Raw genomic sequence first — 20,946 nt, forward strand, 5'->3', positions numbered from 1 at the left:
GATGTGTAACACTTTGAAAGTGTAAGTAATTTCCACACGAACTACACTGCTGAGTACATGGAACGAATAAAGCTTTGTTCTCTCTTTCACCTTCATTTAACCAGATAAATTTGAAATCCTAAAATTGCCTAAAAAGATGTTACTTTATGCAAAAAAAATGTTACAGACATCAACTTGGTAAGCCGAAGGAAACTTTTGCCCCATTTTTTAACGTTGATTATTCTAGATACTGCATTCTCTGATTTATAATGAAAAAACCTTAATTTATCCTGCCACATTAAAAAAAAAGTAAAATAGCTGACAGCAGAGAAAATTACACTTTATTTTCTTCTACTGCATTAGTAACATAATATCAATCTGAAACTTCAAATTAAGACATAAGCAGGATTAATACAGGTTCTAATAATTTATAAAATTAAAGGTACAATCTTATTTCTTGACTCCTAGTCATAAAAACACTTCAGTTGCTATTTGAATCTGATTCAACTTGTACTGGAGTCAACACAGTCTTTTTACTGACTTCAGCAGCACTGAATTAAGTTCCTCTCTCTCACTTTAGTGATTTTGAGCTATTTTATGTTTTTGATGTAGAATGCATACTTGATTAAGCACTTTATAAACATCATGCAGTGAAGATTGAAACAGAAATACTGTTACCAAAAAAATTACCTTCACTTCAAAGTCTTCTGACTTCTGTGTAAGTTCAATCAGAGTGGCATAAATTAAGACAAGGTTAAGCAGAGTGTCTCCCCTGAGCCTGTACCTATAAAAGTTTCATTGGACTGTTACTATTTAACATGCAGATGTAATAATTCCAAAATGTTTGTTCCATGTGTTAATAAATGTCTGTTTCATTTCCTGGAATTCAGAATACTAGCACAGTCTGAGCATTAATATCTGTGAAAGGAGAACTAGGACACATTAAGTGACTGAGTGCTGAAGGATGCACTGTGAGAATGAAAATGGAGTCAGCCCATAGCAAAACAAGCCTGGCCTGGAGCAAAAGGACTGGATCAGAGTCAGTCACTGGAGAAAAATCATGAAGAGAGGAAAGGTGATGCATGAAAAATTTACTACTTGCTCATAGGAAAAAATCTCACAATAGGTAATAAAGAATGCTTATGAACTCTATCAACAAAAGCTGTGCTTCCATAGCAAAAGTAGAACTACTGATGGATTGGAAGAACATTGGGAGAATGTCGCCCTGTTGCAAATGATATACAGTGATGCCAACACAGCAGTTCATAACCATGTATTTCTAGGGGTTAATTTACTTCAAACAGTTATAGATAACAATTCCAGTGGTCTGGAATATCCTTAGTCTTGTGAAATTTCTGGACCTGTTGATTTAAAATATACCTCATGTTAGCATTACCTGCCTCAAATCCTGTAATTTTATAACAACCATTTCTTTCTCTCTTGTGTAAGACTAAAAAGATCCTAACACATAAAAACCATCTTTGCTAACTTTTTTTGAGGTCTTCAGTGATCACTGTTACTTCTATCATTCCACTGAGTTTTTTCAGTAGGAGCATGACAACGCTGTAACTAAGTGAAAAGTCCAAAGCACACTAGAAATACGAGCTTACAATATTCATATTGTTCTAAGAGAAATGTGTTCCTACAGAGAAATTCAAAGAACAAAGAGTGTTAGCTTGTTCTAATAAGCAAATTCCTTTAGTGGTAAGTTTGTTTTAAAAATACCAAGACAACAAAAGAATTTTATAACTTACTCTAAATTCAGTCCTTCTCTGGAATAGAAAACAATCCAACAGCACGTATATTGCAGTGATAATGCCATCAGCTTAGATATTACATTGTCACAGGATTTCTCATATTTTAATTCTTCCATACTCTAGTATAAAATGAATATAAAAAATAAAAACTAAATAAATATATTACTATGGCTGTCACAAGCTTTTAATGTACATTGCTGTATTATGCAGATGTTAGATCAAAAATAAATACAGCTAAATAATATGGGTATTAAAGACACAGCTGGGAATCAGGAAAACTAGGTTGTATCCCCAGCTTCTATTTTGTTTGACCTTTAAAAAGCTGATTCACTTCTTCATGCCTTTTTTTGCCTCCTGTAAAAAGGAAACACCGCTACTAACTTTTTAGAATGGTCTTAAGATTTTTGAGGACTTTAATAATGCCTAATACTGTTATAAACCTCTGAATCACTTACTTAACCTATACAATCATAGCTACACTGAACATATAAAGTACAACATCACTAATTGCAGTAGCATTTGCAGCAGCATGTAGGAATGTCTGTGTTGTGCCTGCAATAATTGATTATTTTATTCTTTGTCTATCTTTCAGTAGCAGTTCTTCTACCTATAGAGTCATCTGTCTTGCTGCATACCAGAACTTAAGTAATACGCTATTATCTAAATGACTACTTTTTATTAAAGGTAGGACAAATTATTCCCTAGAATAATTCAGATAACTATCTGAAATGGGAGGAATTAACATGCACACTGGTAAGAGAATATAGTCACAGATACATTTACTTGGTAGTTACAATATTCTTTTATACAACCCTATTTTCAAGTATGCATCTTTTAACTATATTTAATACAATCCAATCTCAGGTCAAAATGTTACACTTCTGTGAAGAAATGTAGGTACAAATGTGAGAACATTTTAAACTAGACCAGCTGGCACAGAAAGAATTTTGGAGTTAATGAATTTGGAAATAATTTGTGTCGTGAAACAATCCGTGAATTAAATATGATAATGAGAAAGAAAAGATGTGTTAGAAGGCTGCAGATATGGCCTAGAAGTGACTCAATATATAACAGAATTTGGACATACTAGTTTCATTTTGTACCTGCAAAAATATAGCAGTACATTCATCTATTGTCAACACAACATATCGATCTGTACTTCCACAGAGCTTTAAGGAGTAACTACTGCTTCTTTCAACAAAGGTAATGCTGTACCTGAAGAAGTCAAATTATTTTATTAAATCTCAGTTAAGTAATAAAGGAAAAGAATAACATACATCAATGAATACGATTATTTAAATTACACAGTCTTGTCATACTTTGATCTTTCTCAAATGCTTAATTCACTTTAAGACACATTTGAAGAATACGCATCAATGTAACAGTGATGTACTGAAATATTACTGGATTAATTCAACTATGTTGCCAATTGCACTGATTATGACCTTGATATACAGTCTCTGAGTTTCCAAAAAAAAAGATGTAATACAGAAACTAAGATAGATAAATCAAGAAAATATACTTAGATACTCCTTTTGAGTAATTAAATGCATATTGCATGTCTTTTCTTCTTTTCATGATTGTACAGCACAGGGAAGCAAACTGAGTGAAAACTCCCTGACTTTATGATCCTAAATTTTTCTGCGTGAACAAGAACTGCCAGCAGCACAGCCTCCTGTTACCAGCTGTGTTAGCAAAGACTGACAGAACGAACATCACATGCTTAGGGCTTTTGGGGAGTCTTGGCTGACTAAGGGGGGAAAAGTTGAGAAGAGACAATTGTCACACTACTTGGCCTCATCCCTACGAAACACAAGAGACCTAAACCTGGATCTGCCAGCAGTAAGTCCTCCAGAATCTTGTATGGACAGTATATGTATGAACTATAAGCTTTTCTAAGACTATATTGCACTTTGATCCCCTATTTAATTACTTCATCAGTTACTTCATCGGTGCTAAAAGGAGCTAGTAAGAAAGTACCAAAAAGCATTCCTGGCTATTTAGCTTATGGCCAGGCTGAATAGAGAATTTGAACAGGTCAGAGTTTAAAAGTGCCTGCCAAATTAAATGTTCAAATTTTAGATGTCAAACATGCAATTTTTTTTTCCCCTATTGAACTGTAATTAGTCACAGCTCAAAAATGGCTTCACAGCTGATTCAAGGATACAGCAAGGATCAAAACAGGGACATCTGTTCAGCAACATGGTGAAATCAACAATCTGTATCTCTGGCACTATGTTTATCAGATGCTGCTGCCCTGTCCCCTATTTCTGTCCCCTTTATTTTTTCTCCCTGTGATAAAAAGTATGTTTATCAGGTATTTATTTTTGTAAAAGCAAAATGCAAGAAAATTATGTCAAAGAAAATAATGCACGTGTGCAATGATTTACGAACATGAAAAATTTTGCCCAGGTTAAAGAGTATTCAAAATTAAGTGAATACTAGATCTTAATTTTACAAAGTAGTTTTTGTTTTTAACTTAGCCTCTCCCAAAAGCTGTGATGTATCAGAAAATGAGACTGTTTTACTGTTGTTTGGTTTGTTTTTTTAGCATACCTCTGGTAGTTAAAAACAAAAAAATCCCAAAGCAATTTTTATGAAAAATTAAATACTAACTCTTCCAGGCACCAAGAAGCACTAAAGCAAAAAATGTTTTGGGGTAACATGATTTTCAGGGAAAAATATACAATTTTAAAAGTTGCTGTGATTAAAAGTGCAGCTCATTATTAAAATAAACAAATTAGCCAATTCCATTCTGGTTGACATCTCTGTGAATCTATAGAATTAAGCTATGAACTTCAACAGAAAAATTATCTTCTTGTCTCTTAAAATGCAGTAATGTACCTGATAGCCAAGTAGATGGCTACTACATGATGTAGTAGGACAAGATACATGTCTTGGTAAACTGAAAATAAATAGTCAATAAGACTAAATAGGTTATTTTCACTCACTTGGATTCCAAAAGCTGAAGCATATCTGGCATATTAAGAAGACCTTCAGTTGCCAGAAATACATAAGGAATCTGTACCTCCAGAAGAAAGGAACTGCAGTAAATCCCTGAAACATTTTTTATATGTAAGATAAATGGTTTCATAAGCAAAAAACTAAAGATACATTTAGGTACTTAAATAGACATCTCTCTTAAAAATGCAGCTTTTATTCATGCCCATTAAAATGCTTCCATTATATACTTTTTTTTTTTTTTCAAAATCAAACTCTTCTGAATCTCTTTGAAATTAAGCTTTAATTTATATTCCTTTAGATCTACAGCAACATTCCCTTAGGATGAGGAAGGGTGGATACAGCTTGTAGCAACTGTAAACAACCTGTGAACTTGGCACAAGTCTTTTATCAACCAACATTTACTAGTACATCCTGGCCAAAACTAAGCTCACACCCTAAGAAAAATACCTCCCTGTCTTGCTGTATAGAAAAAAACAGCTCTGTTTGCTTAGCTTTAGCCTTCATAATTTATTACTCATTCTCTTCCACAGGCACATGAATCTAGCATTTTAGGGAACGGAAAATGCTCTTCTTTCATATGACAGTCCAAGTGTTTATTACAATTCTGGAGAGCACTTACCCATTTCTATTGTTTCAGGGAGGGTAGTTTTAAAAGTCATGTAAGTAACATTCAGACTTTTGCACAGATTTTTCCAGCAAGAGTTTTCAGAATAATCATATTCAATTACTAATGAGAAGTGTGTCCAAGGGAAGTCAGCTCCAATTTGCTGATTATGTACAATAACACAGGAATATCTACTAAGGCTTAAAAAAACAACAAAATACTAATAAAATTAAGTTCCCCTAGAATTACCCTCAGAACAAAATAAACACATTTTTACTTTGAAGAACTATAACTGTTTAAAGTCTGTTTACAAAAAAGTATTTACCCTTCCTCAATTTAAAACTGCAATTTAAAAAAAATTAATTTAAAAATTAAACACTGTACTTCCCCCCACAATTATCTACTTGAAGTATTCATATTTTCCTGCAGAGTCATAATTTGACATTATTTTTCTTATGCCCTTCTCCCTCACCTTCTTCTAAAACATGCGAAAGAAACATGATTTTCTACACATTTTTCTAAACAAGTTTTCTAAAACTGCAAAACAAAATAAGAAATTAAAAAAATACAATTGCATGCTTTCTAAAGTTCCTCTGAGTCTTACAACTAAGCATTTTACCACATTGTGAACAAAATTCTCCCCTCCCAGAATGAAGATGTAGAACCTATTCTGAAATTTTTACTCCAGACTGGAAAGTCCCATGGAAATGAACAAAAGTAACAAAAGCTTCCCTGACATTAGCCCTGAGTAAATACTTTGTTCTCAAAAATCAAGAATATTACTACCTGCTTATGATATCTTTACAAGCTAAAAAGGTTCCTTTTTTGTCAGAATTCAAATCCATAGCTTTTAATCCTGCATGAAAAGAATTAAAGCCTTAATCAAACAAATGAGCCTCTGCAATTATGAATCAATGCACAGCAGTAAGCAGCAAATGTGGAACAACACAGGATATTAAAATTTTATGTATTACATTGTCTATCTTGAGGAAGTCCTACACAATTTCAGTTTGTATTGCACTGATGGGTATAATTTAGAGATTTCCATTTTTGAAACCAAGTAATGTGAATAAGTTTCATGTCTCACGAACTCACAATCTGATTACCTTAAAATGAAAAATTAAAGGCTGGTGCAAAAGGAAGCATCTTTGCCCCTTAATCGCTTAAATTCCTTTACACTTTCTATGTATGGAGCTAAAAAGGGATATTTGTATCACACAAATGCCTCTCTTCAAAAGTTTAGTTAGTTGGATTGACCCATGTTTGCAACCAAGTCTTAAGATATTAAAACAAAATACTTTTAATTAAATATTATTAGTAGTAAAAGCATTGTGAACATGCCTCTTCCCTTTCAAAACATTCTAAAAGACAGGCTTTCTTCTTTTAAGAGCACAGGAAATTTATTTTTAAAGGCAAAAGAACAATACAAAACATGACACTGTTGATAAGTTTCAAGCAAGAAGGAGTTACATATATGGGTTTTAAAAAGCAGTATGAAAGGAATCAGTGGCTTGCTCTACACAGAAGTACAGGCTCAGATAACAATCTTCCTGAAACATGTTTGTTTTACCAGCTGAATCTGCGATGCTGAACAAGCTTGTGCAAAAATTACTCATAGGTAAAATGACAAATTGATGCAAGTGTTGCTTGTATCAGTGTGGGGATGTGATATTTGAAACAGTATTTATTTTTTCCTTGAGTTTAATAGATTGCTACAGCTTATGCTTACATATTTAGCAAATCAGCAAACAAGGTCAGCAACAGATAGGTAAGGGAAATCATGATCTGTACCTACTTATTTGAGGTTTTATGCTAGGGAGCTTAGTTAAGACTTCTAAATTCTAACTGCTCTTAGTAAGCTTGCAAGGAAAAAACCTTGTGACCACTGATCAGTTAAATGAGACAATCTGACCAAGACAACATGCAATTATAATTAGGCAATGGGCTGCCTACATCTCGTTTGTGTTCTGTTAAATAAATCTTTGATTTGACTGATGAACTATCATTCTCTTGCAACAGAAAACTTCATACCAGAACTCTTAATCAGGGGAAAATAAAATTACAAGAAAGAAAAAAGGCTGATGGAAGAGTTAGGAAACAGAAAACAGTGAGAAAAGTATATAAAAAGGTTCTTGATGAGGAGAACAGGGAGAAACACCTGTAAAAAGCATACAAAGAGGAATGCAGTCAAACACAGAATAACAGCCACTTTTTCTTTCAAAAGTACACATAAAAATAATTATTTACCTTCTACTCTAGATAAAGTGTGAATGAGGGCAGCTTTTTCTCTCTCAGAGTCCATCCTTGTTATGATTAGTATCTGGAAGAAGACAAGTAAAAGAAACTCTCGTACTGTAAAAAAAAAATGTTCTTTCAGCCTGCATACATCTCTATTTCTCTTTTGCACAGAAAGCATGAAATTGACTAAGCAGATGGCAAAAATGGAAACATTGAAGTTTTCCAGAATGATAATCATAGAATCACAGAATTTTTCAAGTTGAAAGGAATCCATGAGGATGAAGTCCAACTCCCTGCTCCTCACAGGATTGCCTAAAACTAAATGATATGACTAAGAGCATTTTCCAGATGCTCCTTGAATTCTGACAGGCTTTGTGCTGTGACCACTTCCCTGGGGAGCCTGTTTCAGTGACCGACCACCCTCTCATTGAAGAACCTTTTCTTTTTCCAATGTCCAATCTGAACTTCCCCTGATGCAGCTTCATCCATTTCCTCGTGTCCTATCACCGGTCACCAGAGAGAGGAGACCATCAGGTCCCCCTCCGCTGCCCCCTTGGAGGAGTTGTAGACTGTGATAAGGTCACCCCTCAGTCTTCTCCAAGCTGAACAAACCAAGTGACCTGAGCTGCTCCTCGTAAATCTTGCCTTTGAGGCCTTTCACCATCTTGGTTGCCCTCCTCTGTGCACTCTAACAGTTTGACATCCTTCCAATACTGAGGCATCCAAAACTGCACACAGGACTTGAGGTGGAGCCACACCAGTGCAATGTAGAGTGGGAAAATCACTTCCCTCAACTGGCTAGCCATACTGTGCTTCCAGCACCCCAGGACACGCTTGGTCCTTTTGGCCGCCAGGGTGCACTGCTGACTCATATTCAACTTGCCACCAACCCAGACCCCCAGATCTCTTTCCACAGGGCTGCTCTCCAGCCTCTCGTGCCCTGACTGGTATGTATAAACAGGTATGTATAACCAGGATGGCCCCAGGTGGAAAATCCGGCACTTGCTCTCGTTAAATTTCATACGGTTGGTGTTTGTCCAGCTCTCTCATCTATCCAGATCTCTCTGTAAGGCTTCTCTACCTTCAAGCCAGTGCACAGTTTCTCCTAATTTCATATCATCAGCAAACTTAATGCACATTTGATTCTGCATCCAGATCATTTATAAAAACATTAAAGAGTACTGGCCCTGAAATTGAGCCCTGGGGAACCCCACTGGTGACTGGCCACCAGCCTGATGTAACCCCATTTACTATAACTCTTTAAGCCTGACCTGTCAGGCAGTTGGTCACCCAATGTTTTATGGACTTGTCTAGCTGTGTGCTGGACATTTTGCTCAGAAGAATACTGTGAGAGACAGCTAGATGAGAGATATGCTAAAATTCAAAACCACCACATATACTGCCTTGGTCAACTAGATGGGTGACCTTGTTGTAAAAGGAAATTAAGTTAGTTAAGCAGGGTGTTCCCCTCATGAACCCATGCTAGCTATGACCAATGACTCCATTATCTCTCAAGTGTTTTTCAGTAACTCCCAGAATAACCTTCTCCATTATTTTACCAAGCACTGAAGTGAGACTGACAGGCCTGTAATTACCAGGGTCTTCCTTCTTGACCTTCTTGAAAACTGGGACAACATTTGCCATCTTCCAGTCAACTGTGACCTCTCCAGACTCCCAAAACTGTGGAAAAATAATGGAGAGAGGTCCTGTGATGACATCATCCAGCTCATTCAACCCTGGGATGAATCCCATCGGGACCCATAGATATATCTGCATCCAGCTCGAGCAGCAAGTCTTGAACAAGTTCAGCATTGGTTGGGAGTTTATCATCTGACCAGCCATGATCTTCCAACACAGGGCTCTGGGGGTCCCAGGGCTCATCATCGGTGTTGAAGATAGAGGTGAAGAAGGCATTAAACGTCTCTGCTTTGTCTGCGTCCCTATTTGTGAAGTGACCAACTTTGTCAAGTAACAGACCAATGTTACCACTGATTCTCCTTTTGCTGTTAACATATTTTAAAAGCCCTTTTTTGTTGTCTACAATGTTGGCCAACTTGAACTCTAAGTGAGCTCTGGCTGCATGAATTTTCTCCCTACAGTACAGCATCTCTGTAGTCCTCTCGTGTTGCCTGTCCTTGCTTTCAAGGTCCATACACTTTTGTTTTCCACCTAAGTTCTAGAAGATCCTTGCTCAGCCAAGCTGGCCTTCTGCCCCACTTGCTTGACTTCCCACACTTTGGAATTGCCTGCTTCTGTGCTCTTATGAGAGCTGAAACTGACCAGCGTTCCTGGACCCCAATACCTTCAAAAGCAGATTCCCAGGGGACCTTACTAACTAGCTGCTTCAGCAGCCCAGTATCTGCTCTCCCCATATTCAGGGCCAAAGTTTTGCTGGCATTTTTTCTCCTATCACCAACAATTTGAAACTCACATGTATGTATGCATTGTTACAAGAGCTGGAGAAACAATATTATAGAAGACATCAGTATCAGAATTCGGCTTTATGAACAAAGCTGTTCTAGAAGAACTCTTAAACTGGAATATTTGATCCAAAGTAAAAATGTTATTTAAAGATATTATCTAAAGACATTATACCACATTATTACTGTTGCACTAGACAGATTATTACTGTCACATTAGAGGCATTATCCCTATGGAGGCAAAACTTAAACTGAAGATATCTAGAATTCAGTCTGCAAGATGGTTAAGTACCGGCGAGAGATACTAGATGTACTGCTGAACTAACCAGAAAGATTTTCCAGACCATAAATGGAGTACACTGAAGTGTTCCTGCCAGAGATCGCTTATCTCAGAGACTCATGAAATACTGCTTAAGATGAAAACATTGAAAAAGATTGGATCTATCAAACTGACATAGTTTTAAAAAGAACCAGAGAAGGTATTTACCTTGTCTACCATTTCAAATGATACAAACTTGTGCTACATAATCAAATTATGTAACAAGGAATATGTACACACATACAGGATTTACACCATACTTTGACAGGATGATCTCTGAACCTTGATGCCATTGTACAGGCACTTTTCATGGTGCACACAAGATTTTTAAGGAGGCATATGGCATTGCCTAAGTCTTAACACTTACAGATGAAGATAATTATATATGTAAGTATTGTCAGATCTTGTCAGAAAAGAATTTCTTGATCAGCCTGATAAGCTGAAGGCAGATTTCCATTTCCATATGTCGGTGTACAGAACACACACCTGACAATCCACTGGCTCCTTTCAAAGCAGTTTTGGACAACCGGATTTTAAAATGGAGACCTGCTTTTTCACACATGATATAAGTACTCATTACATGTTGTTGTGAGCTAGATGACATTTTTAGTCATATTCTATCTAATCATGAGTACAAAAGAAAATGAAACAAAGAGTAAAGTTCAGTTTCTTCTGTTTCATTAGCAACTCCTTGCTTACAAAGTAAATGTCCCACTACAATCCTGCATCAGTAACAATTTTGGCTAATAAAAGGATAAACAGATTATCATATTTCACATCATATTAACCGATGCTGATGTGATGGAACAGGAAATAGCTTATTCGACACAAGTTTTACTTCTTATTAAAACTGTAATACTCCTTCTGCCTGTTCTGGCTCATTGAAACCTGTCTCTGAATGTTAGGAAACAGTAAACAATCTTCTAGTCGTGAATAAAATCATATATATTCTTACAGTGCATGGGTACATGTGCATGACCTTAAGTCAAGCAAGCAAGTCAAAAGTCAGGAGAGTTACAGTTAAAAATTTTAAAAATAATATATAATGGAGTTCAGAAGAAAAGCAAAATTATCACTGAGCTGACATTAAGATGACAAAGTTGTCATACGTCTCCTAGTACAGGACAATCCTAGCAAGACAAAGCAAAATGTGTTTCTATTAAGAAGCCAATGATGCTGAAATCAGCTTAGAGGGTCTACTGAAGGACTGACACCAAGACAACACCATTTTGGTTTGGTTGCTTCCTTTCCATTTTAAATTCTAGAAGGGTGTACAATAAGCTATTCTATTTCTCTTCTCAGGATAATTTAATCAAAAGATGTTTAGAGTTCTTCATACAACTGTTAACAGAAACAGAAGAAAGCTCCAGGAAGTGAAGTATTGAAAGAAGTCAAAATAAATGAAAGTAAACTTGAAGATTTGTCTTCTTGGCTGTGTGTTCAGCAGCACAAATTCTATTCCAAATAGTCAGGACACTTAAAAAATTATATATTTCATCCCTTCTGTTTCATTATGTGGTAAGTATTCTGTAAATAAATAATAAATATTCTGCAAAGGAAAATGGTGGTTTGCACTGCATGGTATCACCCAAAATATCACATATCCAGAAAAAAACCCTTGGATAACTTGAATCTCCTCCACAACTCTATCCTCCATGCCATAACTATCATTTATGGTTATTTACTTCTTATATAATTACAATGCCAGGAGATTGGCCTGATACATGGGTTAAGCAGAGGTCATCTATGGATAACAATACCCACATACTCCATGGTGTGTGTCCTCTGAGCCACACTGTACAGGTACACAATCCTGATTTGTGCTATGATTCTCTTTGCACCAGAAGATTGAGGCCTTCAAATAAAAGGCTGGAGTATAATTTTCAATGAGTGATGTGATACAATATACTTAACAAGGAAACAAAACCACCTGCAACAAGATGAAGCCCTGGCAATGTTAAAAATATGCACATTATTTCAGTCATGCAACAAGGGAAGATTTAATCAAACAGAAACCTGCACTGCTCCTGATAGAGGTCTTAAACTGTATGTTACCCTTATTTAACAGACACTGAGCTAGAAAGGTAATTATAAGACTTTCTTCCATAAACCAACCCTTGTTGAAAGATGGTTCTATAATTATGCACATAGTTTGGAGCAGTTTTGTTTGCTTAGAGAAATTGTTTGCATTGTTAACCTTAACACTGTGCTCCTCTCCATAACTTTGCATCCAATTTAACATTTGACATCGAAGCTCTGTTATTTTGGGATTTGTTTCATGGTTTTTCTGGCTGCTGTACTGTACAATCATCAGTTGCCTCCAGATTTTATTCAAACAGGATTCTAAGATGTTTTTATAGATATCCTTTGCCTTGGACAAATAACCTGTTAATAAAGCAACAAAAGAAGTAATTGCAGTGACAAAAGATAATTGTCAAGGTTTGTGTTTAATCTACACATAAGTTTCAAATTTTTGTGAAGGTATCTTGAACAAAAAAGATTAAAATTTAATGGCTCACCAATATGGGAGGATACTGTCACTACCAATCAGGTACATAAGTGGCCTTTATAAAACTGTTATACCTCCTGTAGTATCTGCTATATGAATCCAGCTAGAATTATAGAAGATTGCATTCTACAGCTGCAGATACCAGCAGCAGCACTGTTATATTTAACTAGTCTATATGGTTTATTCTAAACAACAACTTTTTTTATATTCCCACTGTCCAAAGCTTTACTTGTCTTGTGTCTTCACCACTCTTCATATTATCACACCTATTTCTCAACTCTGAATTATGCCTTTTGTATATAAATGGTGAACAATGCTGGGGTTATTTGAAAATGCATAAATAAAAAGTACATCTAAGATAACTATGTGGTGAATCACACAACACAGCACAACATCACAACAATAGTGAGGACTACAGGGCCTACTTAGTACCTGCCTCAATTTTCTAAGTTTTTTTCAGATCTTTTTTACTTGTGCAGTTTCCTGTGTGAGGTGCTGCTGGGATCTGGAAAGACAGGTCTGTGTAATTCTGAAATATCATCTAGGATTGCTTTTGCTACAAGAGAACAGAGGAGGACGAACATTTGTCACCCTCCCATCCTCCTACATTGTTTATAGTAATTGCAGAAAATGATTCTACTTAGGATTCTACTGATATATTCATTCTGTATTTTTCTTCATACTATTTTATTACTTGACATATTGAAGTGAATACAAAATAATTTCTTTTTCCTACAGTTCAGTTTATGGCTGATGTTTTCCATTTTACATCAGTTTTAGGGAAATACCCTCCATCAAGGGATAATTCAGAGTGACTGAAGTTAGATGCTCTGAACTGCCTTATTTCTTATAAAGACAAAGGAACCCTGACTATCCTAGGGCATTCATAAAAGTTGACTTCAGCTCCTTATGAAACTATTCTGATAGATCTATCTGAAAATTTACAATACACAACTATGGGAACTTGACAAGCATGGCATTATCATTTCAGGCATAAAATTGGGTTACAAAGAATTTTCATATTCCAAATCTGAATAGCATAAGATCAGAAAAGCTCAAAAAAAAAAAGCTTCTCTGTGAGTCCAGTGCTAAGAATTGGACTGTAACTTCAATTACAGCTAAGAATTGGACTGTAACTGCCTTGTGATACATTAGTTAATATTTCAGATTTTGTTTAAAATGCCCTCAGTTTTAAATGCCTCATTTCCAAGGAGCCTAGGAATATTTTTAGGTGGAAAATGTTCCACACTCAAGAAGATGGATCACAAACAACAAAGGACCTGTCATTTTTGCATGTTTCCCAGTTACCACACAGAGATTCCAATGAAAATTTGTCATTCTGAAATACATGACAACACATTACATCTGTGGAAATTCATATGAATGTTTCTTAGGCAAATCCATGTAGTAACATAAACAGTGGTATATTAGTCATGAACTGAGCATATACACTACCAGAGTACAATCCACAGTGAATACATTACTAATGATGGAACTGAAATACAGAAACAAAAGAAAATAAAGAAACAAAAAGGAGGTTGAATATCATATTGAAGTTACGCTGGAGATATACTGATGGCAAAAAATCACAGCCTGCAAGCATGAAGGACAGACTGCAGAATACACACAAAGCATCGGGTTTCTGAATATCAGTATTCACTATTAAAAACAAACCTAGTGCTGTGTCCAAGCCACAAGTTAATAGAAGATCTCGAACTGTCACCAGCAGGTGCACCAGAGCAGCATGTCTGGACAGCATGATCTCCTTCTCATCTATTTTACCTTTACAAATAGAAGACACAGTATAAAATTTCAGAAATCACCCTATACATATGTAATCAATCTAAAAGATCCTGGTATCTCAGAATTTTCATTAAACACACTTAAACAGACATAACCTTGAAAGGTCAGATCTGGTGCTCTTGGCAAATAACTTATGATATAGCATAACTTTTCCCATGTCATCTTACCCAGAGCAAGTGGCACACAGGGAAGTGTTTTTGAAAGGTGTGTAGGGCAGTTGGTGCTTGCTGGAGGAGGGGATAACAGTTCCCCTGGGTGTGCCATTAAATCCACACCACCTTACTGATTTTAGTAAGGCAATCTTTAAATATACATGGAAACTGATAAATTCCCCATCCTTTGGTCCATCATACAAGCCCAGCCGTTCACATTACTATTTCCTCATCCTAGCCAAATCACTGAATTTTTCAACAGTGACGTAACTCCATCTAACCCATTTTCCAAGCATTTCAGAACTCTTTCCAAGAAAAAAAAATGGCAGATTATCCACTAATTAATAAGCAATTTTAAAGCAGTGATAACCTCAGATTAAGCTTTTCACAGAACCTTTTCAACAAATTTTAGACTACAAAAGCCACATTTTTTGTGGCAAATGATTGGACCCAGCTAGTCTTCACACATATCAAGAGAAAAATTTGCATTGTCTTTCAATAATGATCCATGTAGAGTCTTAACTTCTGGTATTACCTTCCCCACACCTAATTAACCTCTCCTGATAAGAGGTATTTACCTTGAGAAGGTAAATTTGGAGGACATCTGCTTCTTCTTGGACCCACAGAGTAATCAAACAATTTATGGACTACCTATTGTGTATTATGTACCCATTTTGAATAAATCTTCAAGGACTTGACTGAACAGGAAGGAATTACTAGTCTGAAGAAGGAAGGCATTTTTGGGAATTGCACACAGGGAGTGGTGTCTTAAGAAAGCAAGTATGTGACTGCTGCAGAGTAAGTGGATTTAAAATACTTCAAGATGCTAAAAAACAGTTGAGGAAGATAATTAAAGAATAAATGACTATAGCTGATCAAGGAATTACTGAATGAGGTGAATTATGGATGAAAAATATTAGATAGTTCTGTGTGCTGGGATCACAGAATCACAGAATCATCAAGGTTGGAAAAGACCTTGAAGATCATCTAGTCCAACCGTTAACCTAGCACTGACAGTTCCCAACTACACCAGATCCCTCAGCGCTATGTCAACCCGACTCTTAAACACCTCCAGGGATGGGGACTCCACCACCTCCCTGGGCAGCCCATTCCAACGCCTAACAACCCGTTCTGTAAAGAAATGCTTCCTAATATCCAGACTAAACCTTCCCTGGCGCAACTTGAGGCCATTACCTCTTGTCCTATCGCTTATTACTTGGTTAAAGAGACTCATCCCCAGCTCTCTGCAACCTCCTTTCAGGGAGTTGTAGAGGACGATCAGGTCTCCCCTCAGCCTCCTCTTCTCCAGACTAAACAACCCCAGTTCCCTCAGCCGCTCCTCGTACGACATGTGCTCCAGACCCTGCACCAGCTCCGTTGCCCTTCTCTGGACACGCTCGAGTCATTCAATGTCCTTTTTGTAGTGAGGGGCCCAAAACTGAACACAGTAATTGAGGTGCGGCTTCACCAGTGCCGAGTACAGGGGCAAGATCCCTTCCCTGTCCCTGCTGACCACGCTATTTCTGATACAAGCCAGGATGCCATTGGCCTTCTTGGCCACCTGGGCACACTGCTGGCTCATGTTCAGCCGGCTGTCAATCAACACCCCCAGGTCCCTCTCTGACTGGCAGCTCTGCAGCCACTCCTCCCCAAGCCTGTAGCGCTGCTGGCGGTTGTTGTGGCCCAAGTGCAGCACCCGGCATTTGGCCTTATTGAAACTCCTACAGTTGGCCTCAGCCCATCGCTCCAGCCTGTCCAGGTCTCTCTGCAGAGCCTCCCTACCCTCGAGCACATCAACACTCCCACCCAACTTGGTGTCATCTGCAAACTTACTGAGGGTGCACTCGATCCCCTCATCTAGATCATCAATAAAGATGTTAAACAGGAGTGGCCCCAAAACCCAGCCCTGGGGGACACCACTTGTGACCGGACGCCAACTGGATTTAACTCCATTCACCACAACTCTTTGGGCCCGGCCATCCAGACAGTTTTTTACCCAGCAAAGTGTGTGCCCATCCAAGCCTCGAGCAGCCAGTTTCGCCAGGAGAATGCTGGCTATCAATATAGCTTTTAATTCAAAAAGACAAGTGAACCAGTTAGGAAGGAAAAATCAAACTTATGAACACAGCATACAGAAGAATTAGCTGCAAACAGCATGGAATACGAAGATCTTGCCACTATTCTATATTGAAAGATAGAAAGTGACATTCTCTGTCAATGAAGGTGCTGAAACTGAAGGACTATGTCCAGTTCTTGATACCACTCACCATAAAACTCAGTGAGGAATATAGGTCATTTAGAAACAAAGCAAGACAGGAAGAAACCACATTTTATAACGAAAGACCGGAGCATTTGGTGATATGTGGTGCAGAAAGAAAAGACCAGCAGGGGAATAATAATCTAATAAATCAATGGCATCATAGTACATGATTGTTGAGAATTAATTAGAAAATGCATCAACATATTCTGGAGTGAAGTGGAATGAGACTGGATATTGTGAAGCTATTTAAAACCAGGAAGGCAATAAAAGAGTGAAGTAAATTACCAGGGAGGTTTCAGAATCTCCAGTACAGTGACAGAAGTAGGAATGGAGTCGTATGTTAGAATCTTCCTCATTTCTATGTTTCTTTGGACCTTCCAGCAAGAAAATTCTTATCTCCTTCTACTTCGTTAGCTGGGGGAAAAATGCAAGACGTCCCTTGCACTTTTCTGTCTCGTCGGTCCAAACAACAGTAGCTAAAACAACCTGACCTTTTTTGGTATTTTAAATCAAGAGCAAAAAGTTTTTACTGCTTTCCTTGAGCTGCAGTCCAAAGACCCACCTATTTCATAGCCCAATTTTGTGTTCAACAACAGTTATTTTTGTATAACAAGGGATGGGTAAATATTATCCATTCCTCAGAAAACACTTGCCCTTAAAAGGAAGGTCCAATAGATGACTATTTGCCTCATCAGTATTTCAGCCACTGAACATTTTCATTCATGTCATTGCTGTAATTTTAGCAATTGATAACATACCCCACAGCTAATCTACAAGCAAAGAAGGCTCTGAAGTTTGCATAAGAATGCCACTTGGCCCAGCTCCTACTTTAGGCTGCATTTCTACAGTGTGTAAATTGCATTTGAAAGGATGCAAGTTTTCTTAAACTAATCTTGAATTAAAATGTAGACTCTTACATACTTTTTCCTTGATTTTGAGAAGCAGTAGTAGTTCTCTGTATACTTTTCTCAGCAATGTTTTCCTTTCTGTGATTCACTGATACAGATATAGAGTTTCTCCCTCATGTTTGTGAAGATGGTGTTTGCTTTTTTGTAAGCTTCCTCAAATTAAGAGAGCCTCGAGGCTGACAATTTTAATATGGTAATTCAGATCACAGGCTGCTATTCTGCAGAGACCACTGAAGTTTTTTTGTTTGTCTTCTTTCTCATTTGTAATTTCATTATCATTAGTTTTGTTTTGAGAAAAATACATTCAACACAGAAAGCAATAAAATTGAGATAGATGAAGTTTATCACATAACTTGTGACATAATATAAGAATCTGGCAGGTAGTAGATGGCCTGCTATGTTATCCTTACAACTAGTTCTCAACTATGAGCAGTACAACTCAAAAAAAATTCCAAAATACCCAACAGCTTTATAAATCTTCCTCAAACACAGTCTGTATTTTGCTGTGAGATTTTCCTGACCCTCACTTTATCTATAGCCAAAAATCTTTGTAAGGGGTCACTGATTTTGCTGGCTTTTGTTTTCATTTTCCCGGTTTTATAGCGTTTTCACATGCCACATACGAGAGAAATTAAGTCAGAAAGAAATCAGATTAATATGGACTTTTTTTCTCCTCATTTTTAACATAGGGTTAGCATCTTGCATCATGCAGGTGTGACAAACAATAGCTACTAAAAAGAAACAACAAAGACACATAGACAGCTTTTAATTTTAAAGTCTAGCATGAAAAAAATTTAAATATTGTTTGATATAGAAGCAACATTTCAGAAGCATATCTAAAATATTTCAAGATGAAATTCAATTACAGTACTTTTTGTATTACAATATTTGGATTAATAAATGTAATGCTAAGGAACTAGGAGACATTATTTTGGAAATAAAAGAGAAAAGCAATTACTGTAACTCTACAAGATAAACTGCTGAAAGTTTTATCATTAATTTATCAAACACCTTGAACCTTGTGTCACCAATTAAACCTATATTAATATTAAAAAAGAAAACAACATTTTTTTAAAAAAAAGACGTACCTTCCTCAAAATGATCACATATCACTTTCTCTTGCTGTCTTAAGAAAAACCTTGTGTGATCAAATTTAATGCTGTCAAAGCTCCAATTTACAGAAGCAAGTACACCCAGATGTGTTAAATCTTTTAGAACAGGAGTGGCTGCTTCTTCCAAGAGGCAGTATGCCTGGCATTGGCTTTCTGGATAGCACAACAAACAAAACATAATAATAAAGTTTGGTTTCATATACTACTACTGGACAAGAACACTCAAAAGACCTAGAAAAACACAAACGACTTCTTCATGAAAGCTGTTAACATTAGTAGAAAAACAGTTGTTCACCAGGGAGCCTCCTGGGTGGTAGAATTAAGCTGATCCTCACAGCAGGCACCATGTTACTTCATGCATTTCATAAAGTGATCACACTCTATGACGAAAAGTTAGGATTTTCTACTCCTGTGAGTCCCACTAAGATTGTACTATTATCCCATTGTTCTACAAACTTCTACTTTGTAGTCCAAACTTAGACTTAGTCCCTTTATTATCCACTTGTTACTATAACTTACACTTAAACACCCCTTCTCCTTCCCTGGTATTTAACTTCTAATGTCTTTGTCTAGCAAGGCTAAACAAGCCAATCTGTTAGTCTCTGTGCTTTCATACTAACAATTCTTAATAGCTTCGGGGTGGCTGTTCTACAATTCTTTCAAAATTACAACCAAGTTTCTTGCTATTATGTCCATGACAGTGCTGTGAATTGCTGAATGAGTTGAAAGGGAACCTCAGGCAAGAAGGTGAAACTCTTGCATACCCATTTTTTAAAATTATAATTGAGTTGATCATATCAACAAGATCAGAACTCTGTGATTCTTCATTTTCAAAGGTTTACTATTAGTTTGCAAAAATATTTTAACTGATCTATACAAATTATTTAATTTGACTAGCAGCTGACTTAACTTCAGTTGATCAATGTACTACTTCATAAGAACAATTAATAATTTCATATTTTAAAGCATTACAAAAAAGGTATATTATTATGTCCAGTTTTTCAGCCTTTATGGAAATAGGTCAGATACTATAGTATGTGGGTGCCCATTGTATAATTTCATTTGGGCATTCCTGTATTAATGTATCATTTTCTTTTTAAAGTGTATTTTTCCACTGCTAAGTAAAATGCTTGTGTGAATCTTTCTAAGCTCTGTTTTTGCTAGCTTGTTTTTGAGAAAGATTCCTTTCCTTCATGTGCGGGGCCACCATGGTGAAACACACTATATTTCAAGGACTACAAAGGACATTCAGTCCCAACAAATACTACCTCTGCAAAATGCTAATTTTTGTTTTGTCTGTCTTGAAAAGCTTTAATTTTTTTTCCAGTTGCATTAAAGGAGTCCTGCTTCAAAATTTATTAAAATAAAAAATAAGCTTATAGCTGTTACGTGATTCCCATCTCAGATGGGAACAGATGAAAATAGTGCTCTACTCTTTCACTGGTTCTGTGAAAGAGTCCTAATCAAGCACATGGTTGGAGTGAGTGCATTTCCATGGAAAACCAAACTAATCTGTCCTAGGCCTACAACCTTCTAGCACTGGGTTTACTTAATTTGAGGCTGTAAAATATCTCGGATAAGTATCTTCTAGGTTTTTCTCCACTATTTCTACTGCATGACGAAATTGTTGTCAGTGCATGTTCTTTGATATAATGTCCTGAAAAGTACAACAGCAAGAGTTCACAGAGTAAGGCTCAATCATGTGTGAGATAAATCCACAGTGGATTACTACTGTGTTAAAGACATTTCCTAACAAAATGACTCATAATCCCCTCCGTCTTCAATTCTTTCATTTACACTGTCAAAGAAAAAATGCAGAATAATTTGAGGGCACTGATTGGCATGAAGAAATTTCATGTCCACTGATTTAGATCAGACATAACTCAAAGTCTGTTAACTGTTCATGCAAATGGTTTAGTCT

General features: G+C 36.6%; 1 protein-coding gene across 1 annotated transcript in view; it reads right to left on the bottom strand.

Annotated features, from left to right (window-relative positions):
* Positions 1-20,946, bottom strand: part of SHOC1 (shortage in chiasmata 1) — a 61,599-nt gene that overhangs the window by 10,492 nt on the left and 30,161 nt on the right. Inside the window, exons 14-25 of the mRNA XM_074856900.1 lie at positions 19,002-19,178; positions 14,465-14,572; positions 12,479-12,666; positions 9,974-10,077; positions 9,278-9,482; positions 7,552-7,624; positions 6,091-6,160; positions 5,320-5,498; positions 4,688-4,793; positions 2,840-2,951; positions 1,734-1,855; positions 670-763 (exon numbers count right to left, since the gene is read on the bottom strand). Of these exons, the coding sequence (XP_074713001.1) occupies positions 670-763; positions 1,734-1,855; positions 2,840-2,951; positions 4,688-4,793; positions 5,320-5,498; positions 6,091-6,160; positions 7,552-7,624; positions 9,278-9,482; positions 9,974-10,077; positions 12,479-12,666; positions 14,465-14,572; positions 19,002-19,178 (1,538 nt within the window). The remainder of the gene's footprint in view (positions 1-669; positions 764-1,733; positions 1,856-2,839; positions 2,952-4,687; positions 4,794-5,319; positions 5,499-6,090; positions 6,161-7,551; positions 7,625-9,277; positions 9,483-9,973; positions 10,078-12,478; positions 12,667-14,464; positions 14,573-19,001; positions 19,179-20,946) is intronic.

The sequence above is a fragment of the Strix uralensis genome, chromosome Z (genome assembly GCF_047716275.1).
Source record: "Strix uralensis isolate ZFMK-TIS-50842 chromosome Z, bStrUra1, whole genome shotgun sequence".
In the NCBI taxonomy this organism is placed as follows: Eukaryota; Metazoa; Chordata; class Aves; order Strigiformes; family Strigidae; genus Strix; species Strix uralensis.